Here is a 15,826-nt window from a genome sequence, read left to right as displayed (position 1 = left end):
TGGCTAATTCATGGCTAGTTAGCGTTAGCTAGCTGTCTCGCCGCGCTGATTAGAATTTACTGGTGCTGATGTCAGGGAATCGAGCCAGAAGAGGAATGTTTCACTGACGCAACTTTGAAAATGTAGCTGGGACTTGCAACAGCGTTAGAATACTACAGAAATGCGAATGTTTTATCTCAATTAACAGAGACCGTTATCTTACGGGGATTGCTCTCCTTTTTGGCCCGACGTGTTAAGGTTTGCTTCAGGTTGAAATGTAACGTTAGCGCAAGTTATCCATAACTAAACTGATGTAACGTTAACGCCAAGGACCGCTAACGTGTTGGAGAATTGGTTTGCTAACGTTAGTTTGTTATTTTTGTTGCCCTCTTAGCTGATTGGAAGTGATAGTTTGAACTGCCACCTTAAAACATCAGCACTATTTTGCGTGTTTTAATAATGTTTCTTCATTTATCGTCGGTTTACCTATCACGTTAACCTAGCTATCAGTCAGGCCAGCTAGGACGATTGCAAACATGCTACCAGGCTCCATCCAAATAACGGGAGAGACTCTGTCTGGGGCCGAGGTGAAGGATATCTGCGACAGTCTCAAGGAAAACACCGTGCGACTGCTATCTGTGAGAGGCTGTCAGTTTTCCGACCGGGACTTCGGGCGGGTGTGTCGCGGAGTGGCCGAGTCCCATTCCCTGGCGCAACTCAACCTCAACCTCGGCGTGGTGTCCAGCATCACTCGGACGAAGCAGTTGGCAGACGCACTCAAGGCCAATAGATCGATCCAAACACTCTTGTGAGTATTTTGATTAATTACTGTGATGTTAGTTTTTATTCGCCCAGACTGGCACAATAACAATGTGTCTTTGCAAGCTAGACTTTGCAAGCAGACTAGGCCACCATATTTGCACAAGGATTTGAAAATGCCGCAACTCTGACATGACATTTAGCCTAATGATGTAGGAGGGTGCTATCCTGACAGACGTGTGTGAACGGAGAAGGAGACAACCCCACTTGACTGCCTCTCCACACGAGAGGAGAGTTAACAACCACGTAGTCGCCCGGTCTCCAGAGAGATGGATGATTGTCCCTCTGTGATAATGGGCTAATTGTCATGTCTAGACCAAAACCATGAGCGCTTTCAATTATTTAATCATTAGCTCAGTAAAGTGGAACCACGTGACCAGGAGGATGATCTATTTGAGCATAAGTGGGACACCAGGACTCCGCTGAGAACAGATTTAAAAATAAATGTTTTTTGTTTGTTCCTCTGTGTGTGTGTGTGTGTGTGTGTGTGTGTGTGTGTGTGTGTGTGACGCGCAGCCTGCACGGTAGCCCCCTCCTGGACGCAGGCTTGGTGTCTCTGAACACGGCGCTGTGCACTCACCCGTCCCTGGTGTCGCTGGACCTGGGAGATTGCATGCTGGGAGACGAGGCCGTGCGGCTGATCTGCGGCATGCTGCCCCCCGATGGAGCCAAATCTGGTAGCGCACACATAAACACTCACACACTCTCTCACTCACTCACTCAACTCACTCACTCACACACACACACCGTATTCATCAACTACATCACAAGCCTTGAACATGTTGCTTCTTTTTAGGCTGTTTCACACGCTCTTACAGCCCCCTCCCCCCTCCCCAGCAGCTGTTAATGTGTTAGAGAAGTGTGTATCTAATAATTGATTGGAAGTGTACAAGTGTGTATCTGATAGTGTACAAGTGTGTATCTGATAGTGTACAGGTGTGTATCTGATGGTGTACAGTATAAGTATAAGTATATATACTCATACTCATACTCATATATACTCATACTTATGATGCCTTGAGGGAAATTTGGTCTCTGCATTTATCCCAATCCGTGAATTAGTAAAACACACACAGCACACAGTGTACACACAGTGAGGTGAAGCACACACTAATCCCGGCGCAGTGAGCTGCCTGCATCAACAGCGGCGCTCAGGGAGCAGTGAGGGGTTAGGTGCCTTGCTCAAGGGCACTTCAGCCGTTCCTACTGGTCCCCTACTGGTAACCCTCCGGTTACAGGTCCGAAGTGCTAACCAGTAGGACACGGCTGCCAAAAGGTGTGCAATACAGGTGTGTATCTGATAGTGTACAAGTGTGATACTAGTGTATCTGTGTGTATCTGATGGTGTACAGGTGTTTATCTGATGGTGTAGAGGTGTGTATCTGATGGTGTAGAGCAGGGGTCTCAAACTCAAATGAGCTGGGGGCCACTTCTGCCAACGTCATCTGATTGGAGGGCCGGCTATTTCTGAAAATGCAATGTTCTTTTTTTCAAATACCACACAAAACTGCAAACAGAAAGTGCAAGTGTTTTTATCTAGTTTTAGACACCTGTGCGAGCAACCTTAGCTTATAAATAAAATAATGATAAAATAAATATTAATACAAATTATAAAACAAACAAAAAGCATAAAAACGGGTATGTGTGTGTTGAACCTGGCAAACTAGGCCTCAGGGTTAAGAAAGCAACACCATTGGATTTTTATATCAAAATTTCAAAAGGCCATGGCTTGAAAGTGGTCAGAGATAAAGTCTTACTGTAAATGTAAAAATCTTTGAGTATAAACAAAAGTTTATGAAGGGGGTAAATGTACCCATCACTGGATGGCAAGCACCTCAAATTATGCACCTTTCAGTAAATACTAGATGAACATATTTGAGCAGGTTTACTTTCCTTTTTTTCATATTACCCACATAACAAATTAACAGGAAAACACCTAAGATGTATACCAACACCTAAGATGTATATGGTTTAGTAATCTATTACTAAACCACAAGGCCTACAATTAAGTATTCTGGTCAAATCAGTTCCTATCGCGGGTAATCTGAGTACCCAGAAGTTCGCATTATATTGCGGGTGACTTTGTAGTTTTTCAGAGCCCTATTTCTACTAGCCCTGCTGTCTGTACCACGTCCATTACGGACACTCATCACGATTTCCACTGCAACCTCCAAGCTATATTGGGCAGAGGGTCGAAATAAGCATGGTATGCTTAGCGGTGGTAGTGTAGTGGTTAAGGAGCTGGGCTAGCGTGCAGTAGCCTGAAAGTTGTCGGTTCAATTCCCGGCTTCCACCGTTGTGCCCTTGAGCAAGGCACTTAACCCCAAGTTGCTCCGGGGACAATGTGATCCCTTGTAATATAGCTGACATGTACTGTAAGTCACTTTGGTCAAGAAGTGTCTGCTAAATGTAATGTAATGCTTAGTGGACACCGTCGTATACACGCAAAGACGCACCTCCATTCACAGACGCACTCTGACTATCACTGTCAATAGACGATCGATCATAATCTCCAAAAGGATATTCTCCTTCAGAATCAGAATAGGTGAATAACATAGCCTACCTAAGACTTCATCACACGTGAAAGTTTTTCAACATTAGGTGTAGGCCTATTTCTGCTTCAATTTATGCAACACTATGGCCTGCATCGCTTCCGCGTCATTACAAATGCACGTCTTTGTGTTTCTCGCGTGTAATACAAGTATTTCCTGAAAACTTTGTGCAGCGATTTTGGGTTTGAATCAAGCTCTGGATGTCTAGCACATAGTTGAGCAGAGTAGGCTACAAATGAGATTTGTCACCGTTCTTGGATCTATCGTCTATTTTAATCAGTATCGTTGTTTGTGGAAATTAAAAATAGCCTTAAGGGCCGGATTACATTATTATTTTGACATGCGTCGCGGGCCGGAATTGGGCCGGAGTCGGACGCGGGCCGGGTGTTTGAGACCCCTGGTGTAGAGGTGTGTATCTGATGGTGTACAGGTGTGTATCTGATGGTGTACAGGTGTGTATCTGATGGTGTACAGGTGTGTATCTGATGGTGTACTGATGGTGTACAGGTGTGTATCTGATGGTGTACAGGTGTGTGTCTGATGGTGTAGAGGTGTGTATCTGATGGTGTACAGGTGTGTATCTGATGGTGTACAGGTGTGTATCTGATAGTGTACAGGTGTGTATCTGATGGTGTAGAGGTGTGTATCTGATGGTGTAGAGGTGTGTATCTGATTATGGATTGTTTGCCGTTTGACTCTACAGGGCTGCGGGAGTTGACCCTGAGTGTGTATCTGATTATGGATCGTTTGTTTGACTCTACAGGGCTGCGGGAGTTGACCCTGAGTGTGTATCTGACGGTGTACATGTTTGCTGTTTGACTCTACAGGGCTGCGGGAGTTGACCCTGAGTGCCAACCCGGCCATCAGCACCAATGCCTGGGCACGACTGGCCGTCGCAGTGGCCCACAGCTCCCAGCTCCGCGTCCTCAACCTCGACTACAACCCGCTGGGTGAGTCACACACACACAGACCAGCAGAGGGCGCCCCAGAGCAGGGCCCGACAGCCGCATCTGGCCCATACACTGTTTAAGGTGTCTCACCCACATGAGTCTGTCTGAATCCACACTGTTTAAGGTGTCTCACCCACATGAGTCTGTCTGAATCCACACTGTTTAAGGTGGATATTGTGCCGTGGGCATGGATGTAGACGAGGGCTATGGAGTGAGTAGAGTGTCAGATAATCACACTGAGAGTCTCAGAATGTGGAACACCGACACGCAGGCCTAATGTATAATGTAAGGGGAGAGGCAGGTGTGAAACTCTATGCTAGGCTGAGTCACTGACAGGTGTGTGTGTGTGTGTGTGTGTGTGTGTGTGTGTGTGTGTGTGAGAGAGTGTGAGAACGACCTCATGGCCTAATAGGACTGGTCTTCTTTGGGGAGACACTTGCTGTGTGTGGTACTAGTATCAGCTTTCCATTGTGGACAGAAGGAGCTGTGGCTTGGTAGGGCTTGTCCAACGCAGAAAGGCAGACCGCAGTAGTACTGTATTGCAGACAGACAGGAGTAGTACTGTATTGCAGACAGACAGACAGACAGGAGTAGTACTGTATTGCAGACAGACAGACAGACAGGAGTAGTACTGTTATGCAGGCAGACAGACAGACAGGAGTAGTACTGTATTGCAGACAGACAGACAGACAGGAGTAGTACTGTATTGCAGACAGACAGACAGGAGTAGTACTGTATTGCAGACAGACAGACAGGCAGCAGTAGTACTGTATTGCAGACAGACAGACAGGAGTAGTACTGTATTGCAGACAGGAGTAGTACTGTATTGCAGACAGGAGTAGTACTGTATTGCAGACAGACAGACAGGAGTAGTACTGTATTGCAGACAGACAGACAGGAGTAGTACTGTATTGCAGACAGACAGGAGTAGTACTATATTGCAGACAGACAGACAGGAGTAGTACTGTATTGCAGACAGGAGTAGTACTGTATTGCAGACAGACAGACAGGAGTAGTACTGTATTGGAGACAGACAGGAGTAGTACTGTATTGCAGACAGACAGACAGGAGTAGTACTGTATTGCAGACAGGAGTAGTACTGTATTGGAGACAGACAGGAGTAGTACTGTATTGCAGACAGACAGACAGGAGTAGTACTGTATTGCAGACAGGAGTAGTACTGTATTGCAGACAGGAGTAGTACTGTATTGCAGACAGACAGACAGGAGTAGTACTGTATTGCAGACAGACAGACAGACAGGAGTACTGTATTGCAGACAGGAGTAGTACTGTATTGCAGACAGGAGTAGTACTGTATTGCAGACAGACAGACAGGAGTAGTACTGTATTGCAGAAAGACAGACAGGAGTAGTACTGTATTGCAGACAGACAGACAGGAGTAGTACTGTATTGCAGACAGACAGACAGGAGTAGTACTGTATTGCGGAGTAGTACTGTATTGCAGACAGACAGACAGACAGGAGTAGTACTGTATTGCAGACAGACAGACAGGAGTACTGTATTGCAGACAGGAGTAGTACTGTATTGCAGACAGACAGACAGGAGTAGTACTGTATTGCAGAAAGACAGACAGGAGTAGTACTGTATTGCAGACAGACAGACAGGAGTAGTACTGTATTGCAGACAGACAGACAGGAGTAGTACTGTATTGCAGACAGACAGACAGGAGTAGTACTGTATTGCGGAGTAGTACTGTATTGCAGACAGACAGACAGACAGGAGTAGTAATGTATTGCAGACAGACAGACAGGAGTAGTACTGTATTGCAGACAGACAGACAGGAGTAGTACTGTATTGCAGACAGACAGACAGACAGACAGGAGTAGTACTGTATTGCAGACAGACAGACAGGCAGGAGTAGTACTGTATTGCAGACAGACAGGAGTAGTACTGTATTGCAGACAGGAAGACAGACAGGAGTAGTACTGTATTGCAGACAGACAGACAGGCAGCAGTAGTACTGTATTGCAGACAGACAGACAGGAGTAGTACTGTATTGCAGACAGACAGACAGACAGGAGTAGTACTGTATTGCAGACAGACAGACAGGAGTAGTACTGTATTGCAGACAGACAGACAGGCAGCAGTAGTACTGTATTGCAGACAGACAGACAGGAGTAGTACTGTATTGCAGACAGACAGACAGGCAGCAGTAGTACTGTATTGCAGACAGACAGACAGGAGTAGTACTGTATTGCAGACAGACAGGCAGGAGTAGTACTGTATTGCAGACAGGAGTAGTACTGTATTGCAGACAGACAGACAGGAGTAGTACTGTATTGCAGACAGACAGGAGTAGTACTGTATTGCAGACAGACAGGAGTAGTACTATATTGCAGACAGACAGGAGTAGTACTATATTGCAGACAGACAGGAGTAGTACTGTATTGCAGACAGACAGACAGGAGTAGTACTGTATTGCAGACAGACAGGAGTAGTAATGTATTGCAGACAGACAGACAGGAGTACTGTATTGCAGACAGGAGTAGTACTGTATTGCAGACAGGAGTAGTACTGTATTGCAGACAGGAGTAGTACTGTATTGCAGACAGACAGACAGGAATAGTACTGTATTGCAGACAGACAGACAGGAGTAGTACTGTATTGCAGACAGACAGGAGTAGTACTGTATTGCAGACAGACAGGAGTAGTACTGTATTGCAGACAGACAGACAGGAGTAGTACTGTATTGCAGACAGACAGACAGACAGGAGTAGTACTGTATTGCAGACAGACAGACAGACAGGAGTAGTACTGTATTGCAGACAGACAGACAGACAGACAGACAGGAGTAGTACTGTATTGCAGACAGACAGACAGGCAGGAGTAGTACTGTATTGCAGACAGACAGACAGACAGACAGGCAGCAGTAGTACTGTATTGCAGACAGACAGACAGGAGTAGTACTGTATTGCAGACAGACAGACAGGCAGGAGTAGTACTGTATTGCAGACAGACAGGAGTAGTACTGTATTGCAGACAGACAGACAGACAGGAGTAGTAGTGTATTGCAGACAGACAGACAGACAGGAGTAGTACTGTATTGCAGACAGACAGACAGACAGGAGTAGTACTGTATTGCAGACAGACAGACAGGTGTAGTACTGTATTGCAGACAGACAGACAGGCAGGAGTAGTACTGTATTGCAGACAGACAGACAGACAGACAGACAGGAGTAGTACTGTATTGCAGACAGACAGACAGGAGTAGTACTGTATTGCAGACAGACAGACAGGCAGCAGTAGTACTGTATTGCAGACAGACAGACAGGAGTAGTACTGTATTGCAGACAGACAGACAGGCAGGAGTAGTACTGTATTGCAGACAGACAGACAGGAGTAGTACTGTATTGCAGACAGACAGACAGACAGGAGTAGTACTGTATTGCAGACAGACAGACAGACAGGAGTAGTACTGTATTGCAGGCAGACAGACAGACAGACTTGTTGTCTTGTCCAGTATCTGGTCCAGTATGTTCTGGTGGCATCTCTGCTCTGTGCTCCTGTCTCAGTGAAGGAACTTGAGACGAGCAGTGCTGTGGTGTCTGGGCCCCATGTCTGGTTCCTGTGGTGCTGCGGTGTCTGTGTCTGGGCCCCATGTCTGGTTCCTGTGGTGCTGCGGTGTCTGTGTCTGGGCCCCATGTGTGGTTCCTGTGGTGCTGCGGTGTCTGTGTCTGGGCTCCATGTCTGGTTCCTGTGGGCGTTGGCGGGTGGATGCCCACTCGGATGGCTGCACGCCACTGATGGCTGTCTACAGTGGTGCCACTTCAGACATGTCTGCGTAACAACCAACAGACCCCGTTCTCCAGAGAGAACATGTCAGCGAGGAACGAGGAGAGGGACAGACAAGGTCAGAGAGAGTGAGAGAGAGAGAGAGAAAGAAAAGAGAGAGAGTGTGAGAAAGAGGGAGTGTGAGGGGGAGAAGAGGGAGAAAGAGAGAAAGAGAAAAGCTGACAGAGAGAGAGTGTGTGAGGGAGAAGATGCACACAGGAAAAGCGTTAACGTGTGCTGCTTGTGTCGTTTAGACCTAAACGTGTGCTAAATGTCACGCATGTCAGGGACAGCAGATGTGTTGCTGACATGACTATTGAACTACCCTTAGTGTATATATGTAGAATTATATAAACAACTATTTTTGCGATTTTCACTTCCTCTCGCAATTTCTTTGCAACACACCTAAAAATACTGCAACTTCCATCGCAATTTTTTAGATACGTTTCTGGAGGGACTGTTTATTGCTACTCCGCTCAAGTCTGATTGATTGATTGATTGAATGTTTCTTAGGTCCACTGTGCCCCCCCCTCCCTGCTCACGCCTGAACCGTTCTGCTGACCCCTGTGAAACGGGCAGCGCAGCATGAAGGAAATCTGAAGCAGTTGTGCAGCTGCAGCAGATTGAGGCGTGCTGTGAGCAGCATCGATTTCTCTCTGTAGCACTGAGTCACCTCGGAGAACGCAGACTGCCTCAGCTCAATTCGGTTTTATTTATAGAGCTCCATTGAGTGCCGAGAATGTTTTGGGTTCACCGCGTGAGACCTCACAGAGGAAGAACTGCGGCTGCCAGGAACAAAGCAGGAACACATCAGGAACAAATCAGTTTCTAAACAGTTAGCGGGTTACATGCTAATGCAGATCAGTTAGCGGGTTACATGCTAATGCAGATCAGTTAGCGGGTTACATGCTAATGCAGATCAGTTAGCGGGTTACATGCTAATGCAGATCAGTTAGCGGGTTACATGCTAATACAGCTCAGTTAGCGGGTTACATGCTAATGCAGATCAGTTAGCGGGTTACATGCTAATACAGCTCAGTTAGCGGGTTACATGCTAATGCAGATCAGTTAGCGGGTTACATGCTAATGCAGATCAGTTAGCGGGTTACATGCTAATGCAGATCAGTTAGCGGGTTACATGCTAATGCAGATCAGTTAGCGGGTTACATGCTAATGCAGATCAGTTAGCGGGTTACATGCTAATACAGCTCAGTTAGCGGGTTACATGCTAATGCAGCTCAGTTAGCGGGTTACATGCTAATGCAGATCAGTTAGCGGGTTACATGCTAATACAGCTCAGTTAGCGGGTTACATGCTAATGCAGATCAGTTAGCGGGTTACATGCTACATGCTAATACAGATCAGTTAGCGGGTTACATGCTAATACAAATCAGATCAAATCAGATGTGTGAGCCACATTTCTCACTGATTGCAAAGATGGTGCATCACCACACACACACATACATACACACACACACCCTCACACACACTCACACAGTGCTCAGCCTCTCAGCTGTTTCTTCCACTGATTGCCTTTTGGTCTCCAGGCGACCAGATCGCAGGCATGCTGGCGGTTGCTGTGGCGTCCAGTAGAACACTGGAAGTCCTGGATTTGGAAGGGACCGGACTTACCAACCAGTCAGCGCAGGTGAGTGACATCACAATATCCTCCAGCTCTGTCCCTAGCTCTGCACATGGACATTTTTAAACACCCATAGCTTATATGGACACAGTCACTGGCTGCATTTTTAAACACCCATAGATTATATGGACAGAGTCACTGGCTGCATTTTTAAACACCCATAGCTTATATGGACAGAGTCACTGGCTGCATTTTTAAACACCCATAGCTTATATGCCTCTGGAATGTCATGGATGAATGTCTCTGCTGCTCTCAGGTGTGTCATGGATGAATGTGCTCTCTGCTGCTCTCAGGCGTGTCATGAGAGCAGCATTTGTTGCGCTCCGCGATGGCGGCGTTATCTGAACAGGCGTGCATTAGTGTCATCTATGCAGATACATGCGAGAGAAACATCTAGAGCTGGAGGATCAGTAAGAGTTGCAGCGCTTCTCTCTCCTCTCTTTTCTTTCTCCTCTCTCTCTCTTCTTCCTCCCTCTCTCCTTGTCTCTCCTCCCTCTCTCTTTCTCCTCTCCTCTCCTCTCCTTCCTCTCTCTTCTCTTCTGTCTCTCTTCTCTCTCTCTTCTCTCTCTTCTCTCTCTCATCCCTCTCTCTCTCCTCTCTCTCCTCCCTCCCTCCTCTTTCTCCTCCCTCCCTCCTCTCTTTCTCCTCTCCTCTTCCACCCTCTCTCTCCTCCCTCTCTCTCTCCTCTCCTCTCTCCCCTCCTTTCCTCTCTCTTTCCTCTCCTCTCTTCCTCCCTCTCTCTCTCTCTCTCTCCCCTCCTCTCTTCCTCCCTCTCTCTCTCTCTCTCCTCTCTCTCTTCCTCACAGGCTCCATAAATAGCCTCACCTCCCACGGCTGTTCTACAATATGGCAGGAGCTCCCACGCCCCCTGAGAATCCATATTACCGTCTCACATGCCCCCAGGCAAAGGCTTCCGTTATTAGTGAGCGCTTTGATCTCACACACGCACCGCCACTTCCCCTGCCGTTCACCAGGGGTCACTGTTGCTCTCCTAGGCTCTCCCCACACCCATTCCAGGGCAGTTGGAGGTCCAAGCGTCTCTTGACAAGCTCATTACGGAATCGGTTCGCGCTCCTCTACAGAACAGCTTTCATGTGAGGTGCGGATGGGAGTGTGTGTGTGTGTGTGTGTGTGGTAGACTCTGGGCCATGAGCGCCTGCTTGATCAAAGGCCGCTCCTCTTTAGAGGCAGAACATGGCCCCGCCCCTCTTTAGAGGCAGAACATGGCCCCGCCCCTCTTTAGAGGCAGAACATGGCCCCGCCCCTCTTTAGAGGCAGAACATGGCCCCGCCCCTCTGCTGTACTCCTTCCTTTTCTCCTCAGCGCCAGCTGTGCTGTCCAACTGCAACCTTGCATCTCATTGAGTGTGTACTTAATATGTGCATAATACACACACACACACACACACACACACACACTTTCTTTATTTCTATTTCTATCTAACACACACCCACACCCACACATATGGCAACTGTCCTTGAATTTCAAAGCCATGTGTCTCACACACACACACACACACACTCAGCTTTGCTAGGAGCATGAGGCTGTTAGACAGTGACAGGAGTTCCAGTTCCCCCCCCCCAGACCAACACTTGTGTCCTCCAGATCCCCCGAGTAAGTGTTCAGGTGTTCCTCAGGGACTGGAGTAAGTGTTCAGGTGTTCCTCAGGGACTGGAGTAGGTGTTCAGGTGTTCCTCAGGGACTGGAGTAGGTGTTCAGGTGTTCCTCAGGGACTGGAGTAGGTGTTCAGGTGTTCCTCAGGGATTGGAGTAGGTGTTCAGGTGTTTAGATGTTCCTCAGGGACTGGAGTAGGTGTTCAGGTGTTCCTCAGGGACTGGAGGCCTACATTACAGTAAAGCAGCACTGTCAGGATCCTTTGTAACCCGACATAATACCCACTTTAATCTACCTCAGTACTCAGCCAATTATGCTTCAGTTTCCAGAAACTCTAGGCTGACAACAACCTTTTTAATAATAATACATTTTATTTAAAGGCGCCTTTCTTGGCACTCAAGGACACCGTACATACAAATATAAAATATTTAAAAAAAAACAAGCAAGAAAAGACAAAAACAGAAACAAAACAAACAAACAAAAATAACATCATATGGAATAAGCAGTTTTAAAAAGATGTGTTTTGAGTTGTCTTTTAAGTAACAGATGAGATGTCTTTTAAGTAACACTTAAGTTAATTTTATATTCACAATGTGTGTACAGGCCTGTAGTTAAAGTTGTTTATATTCAGAATGTGTGTACAGGCCTGTAGTTAAAGTTGTTTATATTCAGAATGTGTGTACAGGCCTGTAGTTAAAGTTGTTTATATTCAGAATGTGTGTACAGGCCTGTAGTTAAAGTTGTTTATATTCAGAATGTGTGTACAGGCCTGTAGTTAAAGTTGTTTGTCTCCTTGGTGTGTACTGTGGAGAACTGTGTCCCCGGTTTTCTTTTCCTAAACAAGTTTGATCGTTGACGATCGAGCCTAGCACTGTAAGAGGGAACCCAACCCATCCCGAGATGCGTTCCGCGTGTTCCGTGTCCCAGCCTGGTTCTGCTGTGTGTGTTCCGCATCCCAGCCTGGTTCTGCTGTGTGTGTTCCGTGTCCCAGCCTGGTTCTGCTGTGTGTGTTCCGCATCCCAGCCTGGTTCTGCTGTGTGTGTTCCGCGTCCCAGCCTGGTTCTGCTGTGTGTGTTCCGCGTCCCAGCCTGGTTCTGCTGTGTGTGTGTGTGTGTTCCGTGTCCCAGCCTGGTTCTGCTGTGTGTGTTCCTCTGTGCTAGATCTTCCTGGACATGGTGGAGAACTACCCGACGTGTCTGCGCGTGCTGGTGCTGGCGGAGAATGCCATCAGCCCGGAGCTTCAGCAGCAGATCTCCGACCTGCTCTCAGAGGGGGAGGGGGAGGAGGAGGAGGACAAGGAGGCGGAGGCGCGTGCGGATGCTCCCCTCGCTCCCCTGGGGAAGAGCGCCTGGATCCCCCACAGCAGTAAGGGCTAGAGCGGCCAACCAGCGGCTAACACAGAGTTCCACTGCTGAGTGACCCTCTCTGCTTCCATCCTTCCCTCCTTCTCTCTCACAATTTTATTCCTTCTCTCACTTTCTTCTCCCTCCTCCCTCCCGCTCATTATCAGTCCCTCCACCTCCCTCTATCTCTCTCTCCCTCCTTTCCTCAGGCTTTGTCTACCTCTTTCCTTTCTTCTCCCTCCTCCCTCCCGCTCATTATCAGTCCCTCCACCTCCCTCTATCTCTCTCTCCCTCCTTTCCTCAGGCTTTGTCTACCTCTTTCCTTTCTTCTCCCTCCTCCCTCCCGCTCATTATCAGTCCCTCCACCTCCCTCTATCTCTCTCTCCCTCCTTTCCTCAGGCTTTGTCTACCTCTTTCCTTTCTTCTCCCTCCTCCCTCCCGCTCATTATCAGTCCCTCCACCTCCCTCTATCTCTCTCTCCCTCCTTTCCTCAGGCTTTCCTTTCTTCTCTCTCTCGGCGTGACTTCCCCTGGAGTGACTGTTGTTCCTGAGTCGTCCAATTCAGAGGCTCTCCAGTAGCACAGCTCCTGAAAGATGAACAGACATCAGCAGGGACGTCTCGGGCCCTCTACCTCCTTCTCTCTCCCCCTCTTGCTCTCTCTCTTCCTCTTTCTCCTCCTCTCCGTGTGATGGCTTGGCTTGTAGGGGGCAGCTATAGGCGTAGAGGCCGTGGAATTGTCTTTGTCTTGTGCCCAGTAAAGTTGAGTTGTTGTCTTAGCGATAGCTTAGCAACAGATGTTTAGAGAGAGAACCTCCTCGTCCGCAGACCAAGAATATAAATAGTCTGTCTGGTGGCTGAATAATATTATGTGTTCAAAGATAAAATATTGGCTGACTCTAAAAGCACTTTTTTTATTATTATTATTATTATTATTATTAATAAGAACCTTAGAGGTATTTTTATCATGTCAAACTTTTTTTAGCTTTTCAGCTATGAAAAAAAAAGCACTTTCAAAAAGTGACACTGCAATACTGTTGTCTCTAGAAGGCTGTGGATAAGAAATGTTTGCTAAGCTAAGAGTGACACTCCACTTTACTCCCCCCCCCCCCCCCCCCCTCCTCCTTTGGTTTGATGTTTTTGTTTTGTGGTGGACCTTGGTCCTCCTCTGTCCTGCGCGTCTCAGATGTCCACCTGCTGTCTCTGGCTGTAACCCCTCCAGGCTCGTCCGGCCGGCATGTGGTCCTGCTCACCTCAGGCCTGGGGGACAGCCTATTGGCTGAGACAGAGATGTGACCCAGGGTCGTCGTCACGGTAGCACCCTGAGTGACGTCACCCGTCCACTGCATGAAACGTAGCGCTGGTGCCCTGGCTGCAGAGGCCGCCGGTTGCCGTAGCGATGCTGGCACTGTCATCCTCAGACACCAAGTGACTTATTAGAACACTCTAAAGTGAATTATTTATTTTCCATATGTACGAGTTTATTTATAATATATTAAGTATTTAAACATGTAAGCAATGATGGTGTGCTATGATAGATTGGCTTCATAGGATTGTACTGGTGGCCTGATAGTACTTAAATAAATCTGTTTACATCTTTCTAAACCATGTTCTGTTTTCATTTCTAGACGGGACCAGTAAGTCAGTATTGCACTTTAGGTTGCAGAAATGGCAACCACACTGCCCATGTAGCAGTCTGCAGGGCTGGCCGCATTCCTCTGATGCCCCACCAGAGGGTGCTACAGCTCACTGTTCTGGCCCCAGCAGCTCTCCAGCTGCCCTGGTGGCTCCTTTTGCTTAAACAGGTTCAGGGGAAATCAAAGGGAGTGTTTGTGCTCTCGGCTCACCAGGCGCCTGACTGCAGCTCTGCCTCCACCTCTCTCCCCCCACGCCCACCCCAGGGCCTCCATCCTGAAAGCAGGCCAGAACGTAGGCGTGCACACACACGCACGCACGCACGCACGCACACAAAGCTCTCCAATGCCGTGTAAAGCTCTCGCTGTGTGCCAAACTGCCTCCTAATACCTCCTCAGCTCACTTGAATAGACTCACGAGCAGAAGCCAGCTGAGACAAATCGAAGCCCTGCAGTAGAGAGAGAGAGAGAGAGAGAGAGAGAGAGAGAGAGAGAGAGAGAGAGAGAGAGAGAGAGAGAGAGAGAGAGAGAGAGAGAGAGAGAGAGAGAGAGAGAGAGAGAGAGAGAGAGAGAATGCCTCCCACTATCCTCAGCTGCTGCTCCAGATCCGTGTACATACATCAGGGGGCCGGCCGATGGGACATTAGACGGCAAGAGAAATCCGATTAGGACCTTTTGTTAGCACCTCTCGCTAGCACGCTGCGTTTGTAACCCTGCCTCATGCTTCACGCCTTTAAACGGCACAACTGCATGCAGGCAGGCGCTCCATGATCGCTTCAACAGAGAACGCACTGAACAGAGAACGAGATCCAGCTTGGGAGCATGCACGAGAGAGATGGAGAGATAGGTGTGGGTTTGAAAGAGGGATAGAGAGAGATATGGAGAGGTGTGGGTTTGAAAGAGGGATAAAGAGAGATGGAGAGAGAGGTGTGGGTTTGAAAGAGGGATAGAGAGAGATGGGGAGAGGTGTGGGTTTGAAAGAGGGATAGAGAGAGATGGGGAGAGGTGTGGGTTTGAAAGAGGGATAAAGAGAGATGGAGAGAGAGGTGTGGGTTTGAAAGAGGGATAGAGAGAGATGGGGAGAGGTGTGGGTTTGAAAGAAGGAGAGCGATGGAGAGAGGTGTGGGTTTGAAAGAGGGATAGAGAGAGTAAGTGAGAGATGGAGAGAGAGGTGTGGGTTTGAAAGAGGGATAGAGAGAGTACAGTGTTTCCTCTATGTTGATTTGGTAGTGGCGGCCCACCACGGTTTAATTTTCTTCCCCCACGGTATCAGAAATGGGGCAGACGCACAATATAGTCGCAGTTGCCTTTTAAATGATCCTGCCGACATTATGCACCCCCGTTGGCGGCCGCTAACATTGCAATTTAACAACAAGCAGAACTATTCAGAGGTTTGGGGCTGTCCAGTTTAACTCCACATAGTGTGTGGATGTGCTTATTGTCCAAACGTTTGCTTTCTTCTGAGTCACTATTAAACACCTCCACCAAAAACGTCACCGCGGT

General features: G+C 47.8%; 1 protein-coding gene across 1 annotated transcript; it reads left to right on the top strand.

Annotated features, from left to right (window-relative positions):
* The first annotated feature begins 172 nt into the window (after window positions 1-172).
* Window positions 173-14,294, top strand: lrrc73 (leucine rich repeat containing 73). Its single transcript, XM_076285178.1, has 6 exons — window positions 173-787; window positions 1,315-1,475; window positions 4,178-4,300; window positions 9,640-9,740; window positions 12,509-12,710; window positions 13,912-14,294. The coding sequence occupies exons 1-6, from the start codon at window positions 516-518 to the stop codon at window positions 13,983-13,985; spliced, it is 933 nt and encodes a 310-aa protein (XP_076141293.1). The 5' UTR covers window positions 173-515; the 3' UTR covers window positions 13,986-14,294.
* Window positions 14,295-15,826: the final 1,532 nt, after the last annotated feature.

This window comes from Alosa pseudoharengus, unplaced genomic scaffold (assembly GCF_046254945.1).
Source record: "Alosa pseudoharengus isolate Yale_2024_CS ecotype anadromous, Long Island Sound unplaced genomic scaffold, YU_APseudo_1.1 YU_APseudo_1.1_scf_15, whole genome shotgun sequence".
Lineage (NCBI taxonomy): Eukaryota > Metazoa > Chordata > Actinopteri > Clupeiformes > Clupeidae > Alosa > Alosa pseudoharengus.
The sequence above is the reverse complement of the archived record's forward strand: the minus strand, read 5'-3'. Positions and strand labels throughout refer to the sequence as shown.